Source organism: Setaria italica, chromosome III (assembly GCF_000263155.2).
Source record: "Setaria italica strain Yugu1 chromosome III, Setaria_italica_v2.0, whole genome shotgun sequence".
In the NCBI taxonomy this organism is placed as follows: Eukaryota; Viridiplantae; Streptophyta; class Magnoliopsida; order Poales; family Poaceae; genus Setaria; species Setaria italica.
Window position 1 is genome coordinate 17,802,874 of NC_028452.1, and position 20,801 is coordinate 17,823,674.

General features: G+C 44.2%; 5 protein-coding genes and 1 pseudogene across 8 annotated transcripts in view; 3 read left to right on the forward strand and 3 right to left on the reverse strand.

The window, feature by feature from the left end:
* The window catches only part of LOC101762547 (aldo-keto reductase family 4 member C10), a 4,393-nt gene extending 2,862 nt beyond the window's left edge, over positions 1–1,531 (forward strand). For all 4 annotated transcript variants that reach the window (XM_004961822.3, XM_004961823.3, XM_022825030.1 and 1 more), the window contains exons 6-8: positions 315–587; positions 688–939; positions 1,135–1,531. In XM_004961822.3, coding sequence (XP_004961879.1) covers positions 315–587; positions 688–939; positions 1,135–1,278 — 669 coding nt within the window. In that variant the 3' untranslated portion in view covers positions 1,279–1,531. The remainder of the gene's footprint in view (positions 1–314; positions 588–687; positions 940–1,134) is intronic.
* Positions 1,532–2,792: 1,261 nt separating this feature from the next.
* LOC101763485 (uncharacterized protein At2g39795, mitochondrial) lies at positions 2,793–4,285 on the forward strand. The gene is made up of 3 exons (XM_004961825.3): positions 2,793–3,078; positions 3,386–3,750; positions 3,827–4,285. The coding sequence occupies exons 1-3, from the start codon at positions 2,839–2,841 to the stop codon at positions 3,984–3,986; spliced, it is 765 nt and encodes a 254-aa protein (XP_004961882.1). The 5' UTR covers positions 2,793–2,838; the 3' UTR covers positions 3,987–4,285.
* A 650-nt stretch (positions 4,286–4,935) lies between these two features.
* Positions 4,936–8,301, reverse strand: LOC101763892 (protein YIPF1 homolog). The gene is made up of 7 exons (XM_004961826.2): positions 8,065–8,301; positions 7,935–7,980; positions 7,769–7,852; positions 6,754–6,913; positions 5,909–6,176; positions 5,435–5,650; positions 4,936–5,342 (listed from the first exon to the last, which is right to left on the reverse strand). Exons 1-6 carry the CDS (start codon positions 8,116–8,118, stop codon positions 5,459–5,461), a joined length of 804 nt encoding a protein of 267 aa, XP_004961883.1. The 5' UTR covers positions 8,119–8,301; the 3' UTR covers positions 4,936–5,342; positions 5,435–5,458.
* A 933-nt stretch (positions 8,302–9,234) lies between these two features.
* Positions 9,235–13,102, forward strand: LOC101764295 (uracil phosphoribosyltransferase). Its single transcript, XM_004961827.4, has 11 exons — positions 9,235–9,584; positions 9,703–9,781; positions 10,022–10,080; positions 10,528–10,605; positions 10,694–10,775; positions 11,239–11,287; positions 11,902–11,963; positions 12,284–12,351; positions 12,431–12,486; positions 12,561–12,608; positions 12,741–13,102. The coding sequence occupies exons 1-11, from the start codon at positions 9,342–9,344 to the stop codon at positions 12,790–12,792; spliced, it is 876 nt and encodes a 291-aa protein (XP_004961884.2). The 5' UTR covers positions 9,235–9,341; the 3' UTR covers positions 12,793–13,102.
* A 377-nt stretch (positions 13,103–13,479) lies between these two features.
* Positions 13,480–17,541, reverse strand: LOC101764698 (PRA1 family protein A1). The gene is made up of 8 exons (XM_004961828.3): positions 17,139–17,541; positions 16,119–16,159; positions 15,960–16,038; positions 14,703–14,789; positions 14,519–14,607; positions 14,366–14,437; positions 14,166–14,288; positions 13,480–13,871 (listed from the first exon to the last, which is right to left on the reverse strand). The coding sequence occupies exons 1-7, from the start codon at positions 17,294–17,296 to the stop codon at positions 14,185–14,187; spliced, it is 630 nt and encodes a 209-aa protein (XP_004961885.1). The 5' UTR covers positions 17,297–17,541; the 3' UTR covers positions 13,480–13,871; positions 14,166–14,184.
* Positions 17,542–18,578: 1,037 nt separating this feature from the next.
* LOC101780924 lies at positions 18,579–20,045 on the reverse strand (annotated as a pseudogene).
* Between the last annotated feature and the right edge of the window lie 756 nt (positions 20,046–20,801).

Below are 20,801 nucleotides of genomic sequence, written 5' to 3' on the forward strand. Positions count from 1 at the left end.
CCCCCCACCACCACCACCAACAAAATCCAATATGAACTTCTTTTGTGTTAGTTTTTGCATAGATCTGCAACAAGTTTCTTTCCACGATGGGATGTGTTCAGCTTGAATTCTTATCGTTCCCCCTCTAATCAAGCTTTGTGGTACCAAAGAGTATAACCAGGACTGTTGTTTACTTCAGAATATTAAAGACAATCAAGATTCCACAATATAACTCCCAGTTAGACTACGTGAACAAATCACCCAGCACAATTTACTGCTTTGTATTTATGCTATTTTTTACATGACTTGGGTGTTTTGATGACCTTATTTTACAGATCCATGGTCCAATCCGTATAAAAAAAGGAAGTATGTTTATCCCGGACAATCTTATCCGTACTGATATCCCTGCTACATGGGGAGCGATGGAGAAGTTATATGACTCAGGCAAAGCTCGTGCGATAGGTGTGAGTAACTTTTCTTGTAAGAAGGTGGAGGATTTGCTTGCTGTTGCACGAGTGCCTCCAGCAGTCAACGAAGTTGAGTGCCATCCAGTTTGGCAGCAAGCCAAGCTCCGTAAGCTATGCCAGTCAACGGGCATCCATCTTTCTGTAAGCTTGACAGCACATAGGACATAGCAATATTCCAGCACTTGTTTCAGTTTTCACCGGCTAAGATTCTGTTTATAAACCTCTGGTTCTGTTGTCACAGGCATATTCACCCTTGGGTTCACCTGGATCACCTGGATACTGTGGGCCAAGCGTCCTTAGCAACCCCGTTGTCATCTCTGTTGCTGAGAAGTTGCAGAAAACGCCTGCCCAGATTGCTCTACGCTGGGGGCTTCAAATGGGCCAGAGTGTACTTCCCAAGAGTGCCGACGAAACAAGGATCAAGGAGAACTTTGACATATTTGATTGGTCTATTCCTGAAGATTTGATGGCAAAGTTCTCTGGAATCAAGCAGGCAAGTATTATTGCCTAGCCTTTCCTGTTGACTCTATGTTTGTTACCTCAATTATCTTGTAGCAAAAAATATGCATATTTCGAAACTAGGTTTGCATCAATCTTTTCATGGAGAAATGTAACCAACGATGATCTCCTTTATTTACATTTCCATTATTTCTGCTATCTGAGATTTCTTTTGGTTTGTAACATGCAGGTTAGGCTGCTGAAAGTCGAATTCGTAATCCACCCACAGAGCGGTTACAATTCCTTGGAGGATCTTTGGGATGGTGAAGTGGAGGAGGATGATGGAAGAGCTGAGTGTGAGGACCATTCTGATTTCTTGAAATGCTTTTCTTGAGCAGTTGAAACTTGAGAATGCTCGGCTTCGTATGGGGAAATCCTGAGAATAATGGCCCCTCTATTGCTGTTCTTTTGTAATCTTTGTGCTCCGAGACTATAAACATATGGCTGTGCTCCGACTTCCTTGTGAATATAGTTTGAGTTCATTGTAGCACTACAATGTGTTATAGTGGAAGACTATTTGTAAATAATTTGTCACATTGAGACCGAAAGGTGATTGTTTATGAAGATTTCTCTGTACAGCTGATTCACGCAGACGCTTCATTAGCTACACCATAACCTTATCTAGAGCATTATCCACTGTCTAGTCCTGGTACTATAAAGAGGCATGTCATATGAAAATATTTATTTCTTTAGGTTGTGCTACGTTAGAATGCTAGAACCTCTTCAATAATGTACGCAATTTCGCTGCACAAATTGATTCGTTAAACTGAACAAACGAAACGCCCTTAAAACCTCCCTATTTCAAAAATGCTGAACCCTCCTGATGTAAATGACTTTTGGCTTGCTAAAAGCCCTTAATGAAATTCAGGTGGGATCCCCCGGTGACCGTCAAAAAAAAAAAACAAACGAAACGCCATTTCATTGTCTTCCCTATCAACATCATTTGGTAAGCAAGGATCCATTGTTCGATCATATCATGATACTCCTCGTCCTTGAAGAGATATGTGGAAAACGAAGTGTCATTTTCGGTGGAGATACGGATAGAACAAACAAGGATCGAATCGGGGTGGTTGGAGACGGGGTGTTCGCTCACATCACAGCACACAAGTCGCAGCCCCCAGGTCAGTCCCTCGCTTGTTTGTGCTCGACAAGTACTTGCGTTGACAACGGCCTCTGCACCGATGAGCTCCGACTCGAATAAATTCCTAGAGTAGCCTTTTGATGACGTCTACCACTGTCGTGCCCTGCCATGGCGGTAGGTTTGTCCAGAAGGATTATTTTTAGAACGAATTGGAGCCATGCTTTGTATTCGTATTCAAGAATATTCGAATTTATACGAACAAAATGAATGCCAATAGTTTCTGAACGCAAAAATGAATACCATCGTGGAAAAGTATCGTATAAATCTATCGGTTTCCGCCTAGAATGTGACAGCATTTGCGACATGAATAGAATCGTGTATGTTCAGCCCGTCCGGAGCTTCGCAGCTAAAAAGTTTAATCCAATATTTTGATATTATTTAGAATATGCAAACATAAGCTAATTGTAAACTAATTGTATAAATCATGACTAATTCGTGAGACGAAACTATTGATACTAATTAGTCCGTGATTAGCTCATGCTGTGCTACAGTAAATATGTGCTAATCATGGATTAATTAGGCTTAATAGATTCATCTCGCGAATTAGTGCAATTAGTTTTATAATTAACTCACATTTAATCCTCTTCTAATTGATTTGAGGTGACCCGAACTAAAAATTAAAAATTAATTTATGATCCAAACAGCTCTCAGTCGGGCCGGCCGAGTACAACGGACGGCCCAACAAGGCAACTGCTAGTGACCCAGCCTTGGGAAAAAGGAAGAGAACCCTCGCGGCCTCGCAGAACCCCGGCGATGGCCATCTCCTCCGCCCTCCGCCGCGCTCCCTGGGCGGCGGCGGCACGCGGTCTCCTCGCTGCCAGGAGCGGTTGGCGTGTCCATCCTCGCCAGCCCCATCCCCACCGCGCCGAGTGCTCCGCTCTTCTCTCTTCCCTCTCCGCCCCACAGCTGAGCGCCGTCGCCGACGCCCAGCTCCTCCGGGTCATAAACTATGAGATCTCCTGCGCTCAGCAAGACTGCAGGAAACGCGACTGGGTATGCTAACCTACCATTCTTTAGTTCCTCGTTCTTTATGCTCCTTCCTCACAGTTAGTGGTCGGATACACAAATGACAACCCAAGAAAAACTCCAGCAGCAAATTTTTCCATATTTTGAAGATGCGATTGTGAGAAGTTTCGTTCATGTTTGAAAATTGCATATGGCAAAATGTCTCATATGGGATTAGAATTGATGGTCATGTGTAAAATCCATACGGCAAAATGTGTCAGATAGGATTAGAATTGTCATTAAAGCGTACCATCTTTGTTTTCTTGGGATGTAATGTTTGATTTTGTTCTACAAGGCGAAGGAATTTGGGGAAGAGTTCCCTTTTGAGATCCAGGACAAGGAGGGTACTAATAGGATAACTCTCACCAGGAGAGATCAGAAGGAGCGAATTGAAGTGGAGGTGTTCTTGCCCAGCCCTGCGGATAGTGTGGAGCAGAATGGTGAGCAAGAGGACCAGGTTGAAGATGCCAACCGCCAGGGTCATGCCAGCAATGCTGCTGCAAATCAGTACTATATCCCGCTGGTGGTGAAAATTCACAAAGGAGCAGCTTGGCTGGAGATCAGTTGTAGATCTTACCCTGATGAACTCGCCATTGATAGTTTGGCCTTTGGACCTAGGGATGAGTCTGTTGATTCATCTGATGTTGAAGCTAAGATAAGGTGAGCATTGATGCTTGTATTTGTTTTGCTGTGATTTGCGTAGTCTTACTGACCATGGTCTTACATTCTTCTGCAGTAATCTTCCTGAGGAATTTCAGCAAGCATTATATTCCTACTTGAAAAGTAGAGCCATTTCTTCAGACGTTACCAACTTCTTGCATGCATACATGATAAACAAAGAGTGCCATGAGTACTTGGCTTGGCTGAGAAAACTTAAGGGTTTGATGAAACGTTAAACGAAGTGCAGCAGCAGTTCCTTATTTTTAAACAGTTTTGGACAAGTTTCCTTTCATCAGTTCTTGAGGCCCTTTTTCAGTGGCATGGGTATGTCTGAGATTAGAATGAGGTGAGGTGATACACTGCATAGGAACACCATTTGCGTATTTGGTGTAATGGTGTCCTTTGCTGCTTTGCTATGGCCTATGAGGTTTTGTTTAGATTAACTAGATTATGTATTTGGAATCTTCCTTGAATTCCAAAGGTTTCATCCATGTCAAATTTGTTAGGGTCCAATCCTAGTGAAAATTGCCATTCACACGTCCGTGTGGTTGTATAGAACGGACTTGTGGGCAGGATAGCTAATTCAACTTATACAGGAAACAATTCCGAACACAAGCTAGTGAGATCCAATGCTCATAGTATACCTGAAAAATGTGAACTCCTGCAGGCACATCCTTTGTTGTTGCCTGCAACATCACTCTGTATGGCCAGTAAAAGGTCTTTTGGGTGCCTAGTATCATTTAGCCGTGTTTATCATGGGGTTAACATAGTAACATGTGCCTTTTTTCTTCATAATTTGGCCATCGTGGTCTGAAGAAGTCACATTCAAGATCTCAGACTTAAGCCCCATGACCAGATAAAAGCGGGGACAGCAAAAAAAATTGTTTGGTTGTTTATTTGTTTTTTTGGAGAGGAAGGACAACAAAATATGACTGCAGTCTGCAGAAAAGCTGGGACGGCAAAGCATGACTCAAATGACTGCCACCGAGGTCCGCAACAGCAAGCTGGCTTCCCTTCCTGAGCTGGGTCAGCGTTGATCGTAGGAACCTGGCCACCGGGAAGTTCTGTTGCTGTATTTACCTATTGCTCACGTTATGACGTTTTTGGGTGATTGTTTCAACTATACTTTTGTCAAGCTAGAAAATAAATACCACATCCAGCTTTTCAGCTTTTGCACAGGAAACATCTAACGTAATTAGTTAATGTCAAATAATCATGACAGTTGGATGTTAGAAAACGGCATGGGATGTACAGGCACACAAATATTACACTTAAAACCACGAAATCCCGGTGCACAAGAAATAATTGTACAAAGCAGAAGTGCAAAACTGTGCACCTTCTCACTGAGCAACGTGGGAATACTTGCAGGTGCAAATTTAGCTGCCAGACTCAGTAAAATCTGTATGGCACGCAGTAAAAATCTGTTCACTACACGAGCACGACAGAGGGAACTTGCCAATTGGACAATGCCTAAGGCTTATAACAATCTAGGGTCAATATGTATGTCAAGTTGTTGAGTAAAACTTGTCCGCCTTGCCCTTTCATAAGATGTTTGCCAAAACAAGCCATGGACAAAGAGCGCATCAAGTCACCTGCCAAAATCAACATAAGTCAGAATCACAAGCCTCAAATAAGCTACCTCATGGATGGAGAATACAGGGGTGTAATAAGAAAAGAGGCCAACCTTTGCAAAATCATAAAGAAAACCTCAGGCAAAAAAGAAAACTTTGATGAACAGTGCCAGAGCAAACTGCAGCACTGCTGCACTAGCTATCAAAACCATCAGATCAGCTCCTTCTGTGCATTCCTTCAAGTTTAAAGCAATGAACCAAGATGACACACCGCCAGCAAGAGCTATGATGACCCACCGAAGAAATTCCACAGGAATGAGCAAAAGTACCTGAAACAAACAAAATAGGAGGGCAATTTATATTAAACATAATGGCCCCCCTTCATTCAGAAGAATAAAAGTGAGTTTTGATGCTCAGAACCATTAAAACAACATGGATTCTTTTTACACTAAGATAATCTTGTAAGCACAATTATATATAATTGTAGCAAAGAGAACTAAATTCCTACGTATGTACAAAATGGTAAAAATTGCATATTCTTGCCAGTGATATAAGAAATCAAATATGGATGGAATCAGAATACTTACAGATGCAGGTATGAAAACAAACAGAGAATAGCCCCACATACACCAAAATCGAACAAGACTTGGGCGTGATCCAAAGTACTGAAACAGGAAAAAGAACACTGCGGGCACAACGATAACATAACCATACATGACTGATGCTGCCCAATTGAAATAACCAACATCAAACCATATGTCCAGATCCTTTTTCTTTTGCATCAGATAAGTGGCAAAGTTACCAAATGCAGCTAGCATGAATATCAGAGTAGTCGTGATCCATAAAGGCCCATACCTGCAGAAATTAGAACGATTCGTAACACAAATGCAGAATACAGAAATCCAAATGATTAAAGTACAAAAAAATTAAAAAAATTACAAAATAATTTAGTTAGATGATAATAGCTAGTAGCTCAAGTATGCACAAATTTGGATCAAACTCCCTTCAACATACTGAATTGTCCAGTTCTCCTCAAACTATTCTCGTAACAAAATAAACACCCTCTGCTACGATCCATAAGATGGTGCTTTTAAACTATATTTCTGTATCCTCTCGCAGGAATTCTGCAATTATCCTATCCGAATTGCCATCTCATGCTATTATATCAACAATACAGCATTGACGTGTTAAAACACAGCTCTTGATATGCATCCTATATGACTTACAGCATATCTTAACACATTGTCGGTGCTGAGTATAATGAGAACTATCATTTGTCACCCATTCTTGGTCACATATTTGCATATTAGACTGTTGCATAAAATCATCCACTAGAAATTATGACATCGAAACAACAAAAAGGCAACTAAGAGCAAGTATTTTTAGAAAGGGCTGAGGCAGATTGAGTACGTCAGGAATAGGAGAAACTTACATGTCAGGATTAGCATCAATCTTCCTGTAAAAACCATCCATTGGATAAACTGAACTGATGAGCCTGTCAACTACAACATCAGTATCAACATTGAAGTATGGAGCATAAGATGCAACATTGAAGTATCCTTTCCAATTGGCTTGGTTTTCTACATCTCCATCTGCAAAAGTAAAGAGAGACTTCAGCACAGAACAATGCATGTACAAAATAAAGCCAGAATTCTATCTGATATCTAGCATTACACAAATCCCTTCACTTATACTCATAAAACAAAACAGTGCCAGGGATCAAAATTTAAAGTAACAAAACAGAACACTGGTGCTTTGCTTCAAGTTGAGATGGTTAGAAGCATGTTATGATCGTCTCCAAAACTAAAAATATACAAACATGTACTAGGCACAAGCAATGGGAAGCACTGTTTCATCAATGTGCAAGAACCCTGTTATTGTGTTTCACTCAACAGTTATGATGCTCAAGTAAAAGTTGTTCTCAGATACTGAACCAGCATCTACAGGATTTACAGCGCGAGGTATTTGGCTACAGCTACAGAATCCTTTGACATGGCACCGAAAACAAAGCAGGACAGAAATAATGTTGCCACATCTGATAGGAAATTCATGTATCATTCAAAATTTGTGACGTGTGAGATAATGGTGCTACTAAGTGAAGCACATAAAAAAAATTCTTCTTAAATACTCCTAAATCTACTGTTCCCACTTCAGGACAGAAATAATGTTGCCACATCTGATAGGAAATTCATGTATCATTCAAAATTTGTGACGTGTGAGATAATGGTGCTACTAAGTGAAGCACATAAAAAAAATTCTTCTTAAATACTCCTAAATCCACTGTTCCCACTTCAACATTTCAATCTCAACTCACTAGCACCACAATGTTCCCAGTAATCTAGAGACACAAATCAGACACCGTGTGTGGTTGTGCATCCATAGATAGGCCGATTTGAAACTCGAACAAATTTCAGAACGTGGTCACAGTTAACAGCGAGGTTAATTACCTGGGGCACCTGGTGGGCGATACCCTCCTCCATTACCACCAGGAGCGGGCGGGAACTCCTGCAACCGCGAGGTGGCACCTGCATCTGCAACCGAAAACACTATCAGCGGAAATCACAACAGCCGCAACACATGCGCGCACAAATTCACGCCACGCCAGGCCACAACCTTGGGCGGCGGGGGCAACGGGCTTCCTGTCGTCTTGCGTCACAGCCTGCGGAAACAAACCACCCCAGATCAACGACTAGCCCTGCCGAAACGAGAAACGCCGATAAGCGAGCAGGGATTGAATCGGTACGGGGACGGAGCCGAGGAGGTGGCTGGTGGGGAGGTTGGCGTAGCCCTCGTCCATGGCCGGTGGCGTCGTCGCGCTCGCTCCCTCTCTATCAGCAGCTGCGCATGGCCGTGCGGCGCGAGTTCGCCGGAGACGGGATGGGGATCGGGGGTGTCGGGTTGGGGGAGAGGGGAAAGGGAACAAAAGGACTCTGCCGTGGAAGAGGGGAAGTCGTCGTCGAACGCCCTCGTGCTCGGTGTTGCTTCGGAACGAAGGAGGTCAGTAGGCTAAGGTAAAACCGCGACATCGGCCCAACTAGCAAGAGGCCCACCAAGCATTGGAATGACTCTTTCCATGTTCGCTGCGATGGTTCCAAAAAAACGTTCACTGCGATAAATATGGCTACGAAAGGTTTTTAATGTGCCATGAAAGCTCCGACATAAAAAAGTTAAAACTTAGGTCGCCGGTGATTATCTACGTATATGGGTGATGAAATATCACTAAAAATAAAGAAGATATGTTAATCTCTTAGATAATTCTTTTATTTTCATCTAGAATTTTAAATATTTAGATGCCTTTTAGGACAGAGGTTTTCTTGTAGGGAGCAGACATTGTAGTCTAGTTTAGTAGGGTGCAAACTAATGACACTTTTTTCAACAAAATCCTATAGCAGATTAGTTTGTGATTAGATTAGATGTAGAACGGTAGACTTACGAAACGAAACCAACTCTAATTCATGTTTGCAAAAAGGAGTCGGCTAAAGGCGTGTTTGATCTTTAGTCCGGACTAAAATTCATGTCACATCGAATATTTAGAGGTTAATTAGGAGGACTAAATATGAGCTAATTATAAAAACTAATTACATGGAAGCTAATTCACGAGACAAATCTATTAATCATAATTAATCCATTATTAGCACATATTTTTTTAGCATCACATTATCAAATCATGGACTTATTAGGTTTAATAGATTCATCTCATAAATTAGTTTCCATCTTTACAATTGATCTTGTAATTAGTCTATATTTAATACTTCTAATTAGTATATTTAATGTAACAGGAATTTTAGGAGGGACTGAGCAAACAAACACCCCCTAAATTTGCGATAAACTAACGAGTCTTCAGTAAAACCTCAGAGAAAACACAGGCACGCACGCCACCGCCACGGCACCTCGAAGATGCGTCAAGTGTACTGTGCGCATAACGGCGCGGTGACCCCACCGTATCCCACCTCGTCCCCTTCCTCAGTCCTCACTGCTCTCGCTTTCGCTCGCCATCCGCACACCCGCCCCGCCCTCGCGATGCCTTCGCCCACCACGGCCACGGCCGCGTCGGCGCCCCTCCACCTCCGCTCGTGCGCGCGTCAGCACCTCCCTCCGGCCTCCCGCTGCTTCCTCCCCTCCCGCGTGCTCCTCAATTCCGCACGCCTCACAGCCCCGGCCCCGCTGCCCGTGCGCGTGCCGAGCCTGCCTCCGACGGCGGCAAGGGCGGCCGGCCCCGACGCTACGAGCACGAGATCGCCCACATCCGGCGGACAGATGCTGGTGCGGATCTGACTCTGCCTCCATCTGTTCGTTGGCTTTTGTTATCTATTGGGCACGTGCCTGTGCACTTGGGTGGTTTTCTCGTGTGGCGTGGGGCGTGACGTGTCTGTTTTCGCAGGTGTTCGTCCCGCCGCACCCGCTGATAAAGCATTGGGTCTCCGTTCTGCGCAATGAGCAGACACCCTGCGCCATCTTCAGTGAGTGTGCTTCTGAATGCCTTAGTATAAACTGGATAATAGTAGTAACTGAACCCAACCAGTCGGTGGAATTAGTTGCATGAGGAAATTTTGTTTGACCTGGGTTGGTTTTTTTTTGCTGTTGGTGAACCAAGAGACAAATAAACGAATTCACCCAGCTATAAACTGAGCTAGTTCTTGTAACTACTAACAAAGCAATATGATAGGATTTCACTGAGCAGTTCTTCATTGTTGTGATAGAGAGTGCTATGTCCGAGCTTGGTCGGCTGCTCATATATGAAGCATCCAGAGATTGGTTGGTGAGTTGAAATCTTTTGCATGGATGAGCATCATCTGTTATTCTTCTTGCATCTGTAATGCTTTAAAGTTGAATTGAATTGTGTTAGTTAAATCAATGTAAAGCGAAGTTTTGGCATCATATGGATAATGATATTTGTATGTAATAATGTTGAATGCCAGTAACATCTGAATCAAAACTCACTACATTGTTTAAATGTTTCACTGCCACAATTTTCACATGTATTTTTTTTTTCAAAAAGATAGCTTTGTATTGTATTTTATTATGGAAACCACCCCCACCCCCACTACCACCAAGCCATGGACCTGCTCCCTTATCTTTCTATCAGGAACATTGTGTTGGTCCACAAAAACATGTGTGGATTTCAGCTATTCTCAGACACATCAATCAACGCACCATTGTCGATTGTACATCAGAAATCATGATAAATCATTTTGAACCCTTGCAGCCTACAATCACAGGAGAGATTGAAACACCTGTAGCTGTAGCTAGTGTTGAATTTATTGATCCAAGAGAGCCTGTTCTGGTAAGTCTGTTTCATAACACTGGATATTGTACATGACATCTGTAGTGTCTGCGATTATATTTAGTCTTTCTATTAGCATGTCTAACAGGTTATTCCAATACTGAGAGCTGGTCTTGCACTAGCTGAACAAGCTTCATCAGTTCTGCCAGCCACCAAGACCTATCACCTTGGTAAGTTGCTTAGACGATGTTTTGTCTCTTTATGTCTAAGCAAGTTAGAGTCAAATTCTGTTCTTTTTTTAAAAAAAGGAAAAACTAATAAGCCTTTTATGCTCATATATTGCTAATTAAGCTTCATGACCCAGATTCCAGCATTCCAAGATGATTTATTTTGTTTCCCTGTGTACTAATACCAATGCTTGAGATTCTAGATTTGATGCATGCATGTTTGCGCATCAGATGCATAAAGTTGGAAATATGGTGACTATCTTTACTGTACTTAACCACCACTGTAGTATTCTGCTTGCCAATAATGCATGTGTGAAAAAATATTAAGTAAACTAAGAAGCTTATGAGAGTTATCAGCATATTCTGTAAACTTTAGTTGGTGTGTGTCAATTACTTAACAAACCAATACTCATCCTGAAAACTTGAGCTCTTATTCTTATCTGATCCATTTCATTGAAACATGAAGGCCTTCGTAGAGATGAAGAAACACTTGAACCTTCAATATATCTGAACAAGTATGTTTCCTTCATCCTGCAAGCTCTACTTTATGTTCTCATGCACCATATTGTTCTCCCTTTGATCACCAATGTTTGACTCTTTGACTAGGGTCTTATCTAATTATTTTAAACTGTTATAATAAAAAATAGTGGTCCAAGTTGCACCTTGAAACCTTTAAAATTTAAAAGCGTCAAGTTTGTTTTTACCCGGAGGGAGTAATTGGGTTGCCCCATGCTTTAGTTTAAGCATTTGCTTTGGTTGTTGCTTTTGGGTCACAAGACCCTATTAGACTACTAAGCATACCGATTTTTCAAATGCAGTTTTATATTTTTTGATTATGCAAGTGAACCCCGCTTTTTTCTCGAATATGAAATCCCTTATTTTCTCCTTTTGCAACATAGTAGTGTTAGTACAGAATGTAAATGTTAACAAAAAAAAGGTCATTTGCTATCTCGATACTATTATAATATGTACTAGTTATTTGTTATAGCAAGTACTATGCTTTGTGTTAGCTAATGTCACGTCACTTCCTTATTATGCTGATTTGTTCTTTCTACCAGCACTGCCAAAGACCTTAAATGCCTACACAGTTAGAGTACCCCAATAACTACTTTTTTCATTTTCAATCCAGCCTGCCAGACAAGATTCCAGAGGGGACTCGTGTGCTAGTTGTTGACCCAATGCTGGCCACTGGTAAGCCCTTAGCTCTACATAAACAACTTGTGTTCTGCCTAAGGTTCTTAATTTGAACATACCAATTTCCCAAAAGGAAAAATAAAAGGTAGTTCCGTACCTAATCAGGATGCACGAAAAAAGTGAAAAACTGTTGCTAGCAGTTGGACAATGTGGTACTAATGAGTAATGAAGTTGTGACAAATGATGATTTGTGCTTTTTTTTTATAGATATGAAAGGTGGAAATACAAATTGTAGACTGTTGGTCCATGTAACCAGCATGGCATGGCATGATGTAAATCTCTAAGCATCATAAAGTACGTTTGGTTTATTTCTTTAGGTGGGACGATTGTTGCTGCTATTGACTTGTTAATCGAACGTGGAGTTACCAGCAAGCAGATTAAAGTTGTAAGTTGGTCAAACTTCCATATGCTTCTGTTACTTAACCATTTTACCAACCTCTAACACTATCATTCCCCCAATTCAGGTATCTGCTGTTGCAGCACCTCCTGCGCTGCAAAAGCTCAATAACAAGTTCCCTGGGTAAGGACAAATGATCTTATGTGTTATAACAAGTTCATCTGGCATGCAGTACTTACAATTTTCTTCCATTCCAGGCTCCATGTGTACACAGGAATAATTGATCCAGAAGTAAATGAGAAAGGGTATTATTCTAAACTTTTATCAGCTAGTTGCAAACTCATGGAGTTCGAATTGGTGCTTGTTATTGCTGCACAAAGGCCCTTGCTTCTGGTGATTAACGAGTAACGACTTCCTTTGTTGTTTTGTGCCCACAGTTTTATAGTTCCAGGGTTGGGGGATGCTGGCGACAGAAGCTTTGCCACATGATTAGACTGCCAATTCCAGTGGTCTGCCAGTGAGAATCTTTGCTTGAACAGAGCAATGGCGAGTAAAAGTTCATTGCTGTAGATTGCCTTCATTTGAGATTTTGTTCCTGCTCAATGATACATTTAGCTGCCTGCCATTTTGTAACTACCCATTCTCTATGATTGCGTAGAATATAAGGCTAGTTCAGATTGTCTCCAGATGGCAAAATCTTTTTAAAGGACAAGGTTCCTAATATTTATCCGGTGGAAAGAATAAAACTATCTCATCGTGTTTTACTTTTGTTATTATAAATCGAGTTTTATGGTGTGTTTGTTTCTGCTTTGGATTGTGAATGTAAGGACGGAAGGGAAATGGAGGAAAAAAGCAAATCGTGGGGCTTCTATTTTTGCGCTTGGATTATGCCAAGCCAATACAGGAGAGCAGCAGTATCTTCTCCCCACATGAGGAGAATGAGGGAGAGGGCGAGGGGTGGGAGGAAAGATGGATCAACGTATAAGAGAGAAAAACCGCAATCCAAAGATGCAAAACAGCTAGTAGCTTTTGGACCTACGGATTTTACAATCAACAATCCAAATTTTTACAAACCGAAGATGAAAACATGCCCTTAGTCTACCAATGTGCTTCCATGCGCTGCCCCAAAGCAAAGGTTCTCAGATCATGAATACTTGATGAGTGAACAGCTGGAAGTTAGATAATCCGCAAGATCTTAATCGATTCACTCTAAATCAACTTCCTTAAAACAAATGCTCAAACGAGATTATAGTCACCAAACATATGATGATCCAAAAAAGAATGTAACACAAACTAGTCATTTCAACAAACAACATATGGTTTGATTGAGATCAGGGTACTTTTTTACATCCTTTACATGCTGTCCTTTCTCCGATGCTCAGTTAGGGAGAAGTCAGGTCGTATGCAAGGCATAGCATTGCCCACTGAATCAACCCGACCCAAATCCACCTCCCAAAAGAGCAAGTAATCCACGTAGTAATGTGCAGCGGCCTTCATCTAGATCTCCCAGCACAGCACACAAATAGCATGGATGTTTCAGCGCGAGACACCTTTTCTTACCACATGAACTGCATTGAAAAATACATGAATCAACAATGTATGGCATGTGCAGGCTGATATGAACATACTGAAATGACATGCCATGGAAACAAATGATGTACTCCCTCCGTCCCGAATTGTAGGTCGTTTTGGCTTTTTTAGGTACATAGTTTTTCAGATGCATCTAGATATAGTGTATGTCTAGATGCAAAATAATATCTATGAACTTAGAAAAGCCAAAACGACCTATGATTTGAAACGGAGGGAGTAGCAAATACATGTACAGATAGAATGAGGACCTAGACAGTGAAAGAGGTACTTACATGAGAAACAAAGGAGATCTTAAAGCTCACTGTAATTCCTCCAAACAGCCCGGAATTCCTCTCTGAATGTATTCAGACGTGCTTTCAAATTAGGTGTTCTGAAGCTTGCATGAAGCACCGTTGCTGCACAACAAAAAAAGATCATAATTAAGGGCATTGCACGTGATACAATGGATTTCAAAACCATGCACTGGACATACCGAATAGAGCAATGAGAAGTGCCCAGAGGACTGTGAGAAGACTGCATGAGGTCAACCAGAGTATACAGCTAACTGCAACCAAGAAAACAGGTGGTGTCAGTTTTGAAGATTATGGTGAAATATAGCATTTTACAAAGTCCAGTTTTAGCATACCTGCAGAAAAGAACAGGACAAACACCCATCTAGGTCGCCCACAAATATGAATCGATCTCTTCGAGCTTGGTCGACCACGAAGAACAGGGCTGAATATGTCGTTAAAAATGATATTAGCATCACATTGTATTTACCCACAATAAAACATACAAGAAAAAGAAATATCAGAAACTAAGATACCCACGTTATCGGTGGCCTCATCTTTGCAGCTAAATGTGGTGAAAATTGTCTCACGGTCCTTGTGACTTTCTCATTGAAAGTGACTGCAAAACTGAAATATCAAACATAATAGTCAGTTTATAATAATCACAAAAAAAGATGATTTCTTGGCACAAAATTTGAGAACCATGAATCGCAAATAAACTCAAGGTAAATAATAACTGTTCTAATGTTGGTTACATTGTGGATAAGCTAGGACACATCATTCTTAACAGCAATGCGAAATGTAGATATATTATTGATCTTTTCATAGTTCCAATCCAATAGACCGAGATAAATACATCAAATGAGAACTTAACAGTTGAATATACAATTGTTTGTCTTCACTTCCAATATTTCAATCGTCACCAGAAAGTCAAAATTATCATAGTATCTGGTCTTTTGGTAGGTTAGACTGAATCAAGGAACAAGAACAAAGGTATAATATTCTAATGCAACAAATTGCTGCACACAGAATCAAACTTACATGAATCCTCAAATATGAACACCCCTCAAAGATGAACACCCCCCCCCCCAAAAAAAAAGGGGGGGATCAGGTTCAAGAGGCCCACGCAGTATATCCACAGATAACTTATAATTTGGGGCCTTGTCTAGCACAATCAAATATGAAAACATGTGTGCAGTATCAATATCTTTGAATTCTACATTGGTATTTTCATGCAATCTTTAATAATTTGTGAGGCTTTTGGAAACAGTATTGTGCTCTCTCATATTCACCTGAACCTACGGCTTAAAAAATAACAAAAAAGAACTCTTGACTAGAGCATCAACTGAAGTAGAAAACTGCAAATCGTCAATGTTCCACTGTTACCTTGCACAAAATGAGGTTATCTGTCAAACGAATAGAATGCCAAATGTCCAGTTTATTATATAAATTGCAAGATAGGGCTAACACCAAATAGCAGCCTCAAAATGAACAGCATTTCATTGATCCAAAGATGAAAAACTGCTAGCTAGACACTACTGAAGTTTACAGTAGAAATGAAAAACTGATAGCTAGACACTACTGAAGTTTACAATAGAAATGAAAAACTGATAGCTAGACACTACTGAAGCTTACAGTAGAAAGTTTTTAATTAAAGAAGTATGAATGGCACAACTTATTTTCAGTTCAGAGTAAAAGAACTATTTACCTGTGTGACTGAACAATTGAAAAACTATAAAGAGAACCAAATTACAAGTACAAGCATAGGAATGGTTGTAGCTATAAGTATTTGCTTACCTGTCATTAAGAAATGCGATACTGAGTCCAGTCATAAAAGCTGCAAGGATTGCAACCGGCTTCCAAAGGAAGCCCATCCCTACGTATACCCATGGTAGCACATGTCAATATCAGCCTATAAATAGGACTAAAAGAAAGCTTGTATATCATTTTCCTTACCAAGGATGAACATGATCAAGATGAAATAGTTTGTCCTGTAGCTGCAAATCGAAAAATTAAGAAGTTAATCCAAGAAGAAACACAAAACAATATAAACCATATGTCTGTATGCCTGTCCAACAAGTTGGCTATTGCACTTTACACCTCTCTGAGCTGGACATATCTAAAGTTAATAAAAGAAAACAAAGAAAGTCATGTCTATCGTGCTTTTCTTATAAATTCATGGGTTCCTACACAAAATTAAAGCTCTAAGCTTCTAACACTGGTGTACACGATCATATGCACATACACACATTTCTCCACCACAGAGTAAGCCACTTCATATAGGTAAATGAAAATCTGGAAGAACTGAGCTTATCCCCATCATTGAACAGATCCTAATCCAGCATATGTAAGCCGGTAAACAAGCTGAGCCTGCAGAGATCAATACAGAGGGCTGCTCTGATGATCTGTATCACCATACTATCAATTCATCAAAGTTTTAAAAGGGCTAACGCACGGCCAGACACAGTTTCCTCTTATGTAACTCCTTAATTGGGACCTAACTTGCCAGAACTATAAAAAATATAATGCACTCCTATGAGCAGCATACATTTTCTTAGCCTTGACATCTTCTGCCAGTATGTGAGCCATGGGCATAAAACAAGGGCTGAGATTGGACAGTGGAATTCGCTAGTTAAATCAAGGGGATCTGCACCCGATTTATCTGCATTAGCAGTACAAACAACATGTCCTGCAGGCTGGAGCTATCAAAGGAGCACAAGCTCGAGCGTGCACGCACACCCTAATCTACACATTCCAGAAAAAAGGAAAACGCCTGATCCAGCAAAAATTCACTCTAGAAGCCCGCAAATCCTAGCGCAAGCAGGCAAAACCTGGCCCACAAACATAAATTCCTGACTAAACCTTCAAATTCAACCCAGTACGCGAGTCCCGGACAAATCGTGGATGCGCGAGGCACGGAAAAGTAAACACTATGCATCTAAATGGTGAGGGGTTAGGGGATGAGGCGGATCGTACTAGTAGAGGTTGCACTTGAGGCGGCTGGTCCACTTGGAGTAGGAGCGGGGGACGGTGAAGCGGGAGAAGAACTCCGGCACGGGCCGCGGCGGCGTGGACCAGTCCACCTCCCGCAGCGCGTCCACCAAGTCCTCCGCCGTCACCGCGCTCCAGTCCATCTCCGGCGATCCCCCGCCCCGCGGAACCCTAGGGCAGCGTGCGACGGCGCGAGCGGGCCGGCGGGGTGGCGGGCGGGCGGGGACGGCGGCGACGCTTCTAGACGGTTCGGCTCCGTGAGAGGGGGCGGTGCGGTCCGGTCGTGCTCGGGCGTCGCTTCCTTCGGGGTTGGGGAATTGCGGGGTAGCTTGGGCTGCGTGGAGACGAGGAATGCTTCGCCGTTTGCGTGTGCCGCGGCCGCGTTCCGTTTTTTCGCCTGTGTGCTTGTTTGCTTGGTTGGGGGGTGGCGTGCGCGTGGTGGTGGAGGGCCGCCGCTCCGCCTTCGGTGGGCCGAGCGCATTTCTTCCTTTCGGCCTAGTGGGCTGTATGAAATGCTTCTGGACTAAACTTTTGGGTCCAGTCTAGCAGTGTAAGATTTTGGACTGCTTGGGGCCTTGGGCTACTTAGCTGCGACCAAAAAACCCACCCAAGGCCCAAGTCGAGATGATCCTCCACACGCTTGTCTTCGGGCGCCATTCCAGCGTCATTCTGTTAAGGTAAGCTGTTACAAACTTCTTGGCGAACAAACTTCACGGAAGATCCGGGGCTCACAGAAAAACCGTGTGGACGGTCAACGGCGCACCCAAGCTCGCTGTTACAACTCTGCCACGTCTGTTTGGGACTGCTGCTCCACTCAAAAAAAACAGCTTCACTTTATTAACTCCACCTTTTTTAAGCTCCACTCCATTAACTCCGAGGAAAATAGGGAGCTATGTACCTGTTTTGCCCTTGGGTGATTTTTTGCCACGCCGCTACAGTACCCGTCGCTTTCGGGAGAAAAATCAACAAGTTTAAGCACTTTATCTTCGTTCCAATAAAACTAAACGTACGAGGGTTGCATTACATAGAATTTCTTTTTGGTTGTATCTGTTAACTGCGTTTTATCTTAAATCTATAGTGCATTTGATCAGCATCAGTTATCTAGAGCTAACAAGTGAAGATCCGACTACAGACATAGTGGTATAGCACAGGCAACGGGAAAATGGAGCGAGATGGCTTGAAATTTGTTGTGCATTGTGCCTGAGGACCACAATGATACTGCTGCAAAATGTTCACGTAACAACAGAGATGCCTACAAAGCTTGCGCTGCTGGAGTATAAGTGCAGCACTCTGTTACTGGCTCAAAGGCGACTCAGGTTAGAGCTATAGGAGCTGGTCAACTGAAAGTCCAACAACATGCTGAACCCAGCATCCCTTTCTCCAGATCGAACACCAGCAGGTTGTCCTCCATCGTCTCCCCGCCGATCACCACTGCCGGCTCGTCATCAACCGGCATGGCGCTCGGCCCCATCTCGAGGATCCTGATGCACATGGCGCCCTCGAGCTTGGCCGGTGGCCGCTACAGGGAGCGACCATGCTTAGCACGACGCCGCCTCGACCGGTGCAGCTGTCGAGGTCCAGCGTACCGCTGGGTAGGGAGGCCGCCACGTCCACGCCGTGCCAGGACATGGAGATGCCCTTGACGGGGATGTAGCCGCTGGGTTCCTCAGGTTCGCGAGGAGCGGCGCGTATGGGATGAAGCCCGTGTACTCGACGAGGCCCCGTGACTCTGTCCCCGGGTACACCGGCGTGTTGCCGAACGCCATGAAGGCCGGGAGGCATAGCGCGAACCTGCCGCCGAAGCCGCGCTGCGCGGTGAGCTGCTATGGCAGCGAGAGCTAGTCCCGGCCTACCGGGAGAACCCTGTGACGCCGGTGGCCGCTGCGGGGCGCGACACCCAGGAGGCGGCCGGGTGCGCACACATCGACGGCGGCGAACGCCTCCGGGTACAGCAGGTCGGTGTCGTTGGTGGTGTTGGCCAACATGGCGAAGCTAGTGAGGTCGCCGGTGGAGCACTCGTCAATGACCGGGTTGAAGGGGTGGGTGGCGCAGGCGCAGCCCCAGGTCGGCGGCTCGTGGCCGGCCCAGAACGCGCCGGCGTCCACGTACAGGCACCGACGCGGGCGCTGGTGGTGGCATGGGCACGGCCGCCTCCAGCCTGGGCATCCTCCAGGCCCAAATCAGCGGCGGCCAGGGGATGCATGCCGGTAGCCAGGCCGCGCCTAGCCATGGGCGTCGGCGGGTGGAACGACCGGAGGAAGGGGAGATGGCAACGGCGGAGGAGGAAGAGGCGTCGTGAGGGGGAGAGACGCATCGCGAGGGAGGGGCGGTGGCGGAACAGGAGACGTGTCGCGAGGCGTTGCTTTCTTTTTCCTCAAAGCGGTACGTGTAAACAGTGGTATTGGTGGGTAATTTCCACCCAACTCCAAGAGAAGGTATGAAACTAGTTTTTCGGGAGCACCCTTTGAGAAGCTCCAGAAAAACCTTGGAGTTGCCCTCCAGATCCACCTTTTTTCTGGAGTTGGTATAGTTGGAGCTAGAGGTGTTTGGCAAGATGAATCTGGAGCAGAACTGCAAAACTTGGAGCGGAGCAGTCCCCAACAGGCCCTAAGCCCCGTATCCTGTTTGGATTCAAGAACTAAAGTCCATTAAATTATATGAACAAAGACGATAATACCCCTCACGGGGAACTCCATCTAGGAACTCCAGTGCGGTCTCCTCCTAATCCAGCTGCTCCAGCCTAGCTCACATCGCTTCCACCAGACGCCTCCACCTCGACCGGATCACTGACGCCGAGATGTACTACCTGGCGTCCATGTACTTCTCCTTCCCGGAGAGCACGGGAGGGTCGGGCCACGCGCTGGCCTCTGGCCACCATGCTTGGGCCGCCATCGACCCTCACCCGCGCGGAGCCGACGCCGTGCCCGGGGTACGTTCGCGCGTCCCTCGCCTAGTCCGCGGGGCTCCAATCCGCCCTCGCCGTTGCACCCGCACCACGTGAGGAATGCATGAGGATCTTCGGCAAGGACCTCTCTCCGAGCAGCCGAACGCCGTGGGCGCTGACCATAGGGCTCAGCGCACTGGCGACAATTGGGCTCCACAACCCAGCGGCCATGCCACGACGCTCACACCCCCAGCCAAGACGGAAGCCGCGAAGCCCAAACCTCTGGCGGGTGGAGGAGCTGGAGGTAGCGGCGGTACGACTGCAGGGGGAGAAGGAGGTCGTGGAGGAGGTGGCGACGGGCTGCGACAGGAGCTCGACACAGAGGGAGGGCTGGGCGGGAGGGCGGCGATGGGGGCGGCAGGTGGGAGGGAGGCTGGCGGCAGTGGCGGAGGGAGGGTTCGGGATGGGCAATAAATGAGGGGCAGGAGGGTATTCCAGGGCTTTAGTCCACTTTAGTCCACCTCGCTTGAACTAAAGGACTAAAGGGTTTAGTCCACCTGTTTGGCATTTTAGGGATTAAAAGGGGCCAAAATGGGTGGAATAAGGGGGTGTTTGCATTGAGGAAGTTTAGTTCTTGTCATATCAAATATTTAGATACTAATTAGTAGTATTAAATATAGGTTAATTATAAAACTAATTGCATAAATAAAGACTAATTCGTGCCTTATGCAATTAGTTTTATAATTAGTTGACGTTTCCGAACT